Consider the following 1,122-nt stretch of genomic DNA (forward strand, 5'->3'; position numbering starts at 1 on the left):
CGGTGGGCCGTGTTCACCATCCACCATCCGTTCTCGCGTCCCCCCGGCGGTCCGGACGGGTCCCCCGGTCATCTCGAGAAGCGACCACATCCTGTTTAGATCCTTAACGTTTCCGCTTTCTTTTTCTTTTTTTTTTTACTCCCCCTGCGTTAAACTTTCCAGACCTGATCCTCCCCCCCTCCTCCCCCTCCTCCTCCTCCCTCCTCCCCCCTCCCCTCTCTCATCGTTACTTGAACAAGCGGGAGACCCCCCCCGCCTCCCATTCGCCGTCATGTCGGTGTCCCTGTCCAGCATCCCCGTGGTGAGGGACAGCAGCCGCATGCAGAACAGCGGCCCAGTCCGGGGCTTGGCTTTCTACCCGGGCCCCCTCGGCGCGCCGCAGTACGTGGACCTCTTCCCGGGGGGCCCGCACAGCCTCCTCCACCCTCTCAAGTCCCTCGGCCGCCTGGTGTCGGACACCCGGCAGGCGTCCATGCCCCTCCATTTCGCCGGCGGAGCTCCTCCGTTCCTGGGCCACGGCGGCCCCCCCTCCCTCAGCGGGCACATGGCGAGAGCCTCCAGCGGGTCCTACCTGAGTCCGCTGCACCCTCCGTATCCGAAACCGGAGGAGCTGGCCGCCGTGGTGACGGAGCACGCCGCCGGACCCCTGTCGGACTTCAGCAGCCCCGCGTCCAGCGAGAGGTCCTCCTCCACCTCCTCCGTCTCCCCGTCCAAGGAGGTTTTGCCTCGTCTCCGGGCCACAGACAGGCCCGCGTCACCAGCGGGGAAAACGCGCACGTACAATTTCAGCGAGGACGATCTGTTCTCCGTCCTGTACGGCTCGTCCCGCACCGAGGGGCGCAGCGGGGCTCGGGCCACGGCAGCAGGAGGAGCAGCAGGAGGAGGAGCAGGAGGAGTCCCCGCGCCCGGAGACCCAGGTGAGGTTTCACACCGCATGTCCGCAGTTGCCAATCTGATGGGTTTTATCCATTTTATGCGGCTGTTGCGAGGGTGTGCCCCCCCCCTCCAAAAAAAGTGGATTTTTTTTTATTCCGAGCACAGGACAGCCGGCATTTTAACTAATTATAGTCACTAATTTGCATTAAAGTAGAGACAGGGTCGCCCCCTTCGAGACTGCCGGCC

The 1,122-nt window shown here is 64.0% G+C and overlaps 1 protein-coding gene across 1 annotated transcript in view; it reads left to right on the forward strand.

Annotated features, from left to right (window-relative positions):
- The first annotated feature begins 271 nt into the window (after nucleotides 1-271).
- Nucleotides 272-1,122, forward strand: part of prdm14 (PR domain containing 14) — a 5,470-nt gene continuing 4,619 nt past the window's right edge. The window contains exon 1 of the mRNA XM_056299825.1: nucleotides 272-917. Coding sequence (XP_056155800.1) covers nucleotides 272-917 — 646 coding nt within the window. The remainder of the gene's footprint in view (nucleotides 918-1,122) is intronic.

This window comes from Lampris incognitus, chromosome 19 (genome assembly GCF_029633865.1).
Source record: "Lampris incognitus isolate fLamInc1 chromosome 19, fLamInc1.hap2, whole genome shotgun sequence".
Lineage (NCBI taxonomy): Eukaryota > Metazoa > Chordata > Actinopteri > Lampriformes > Lampridae > Lampris > Lampris incognitus.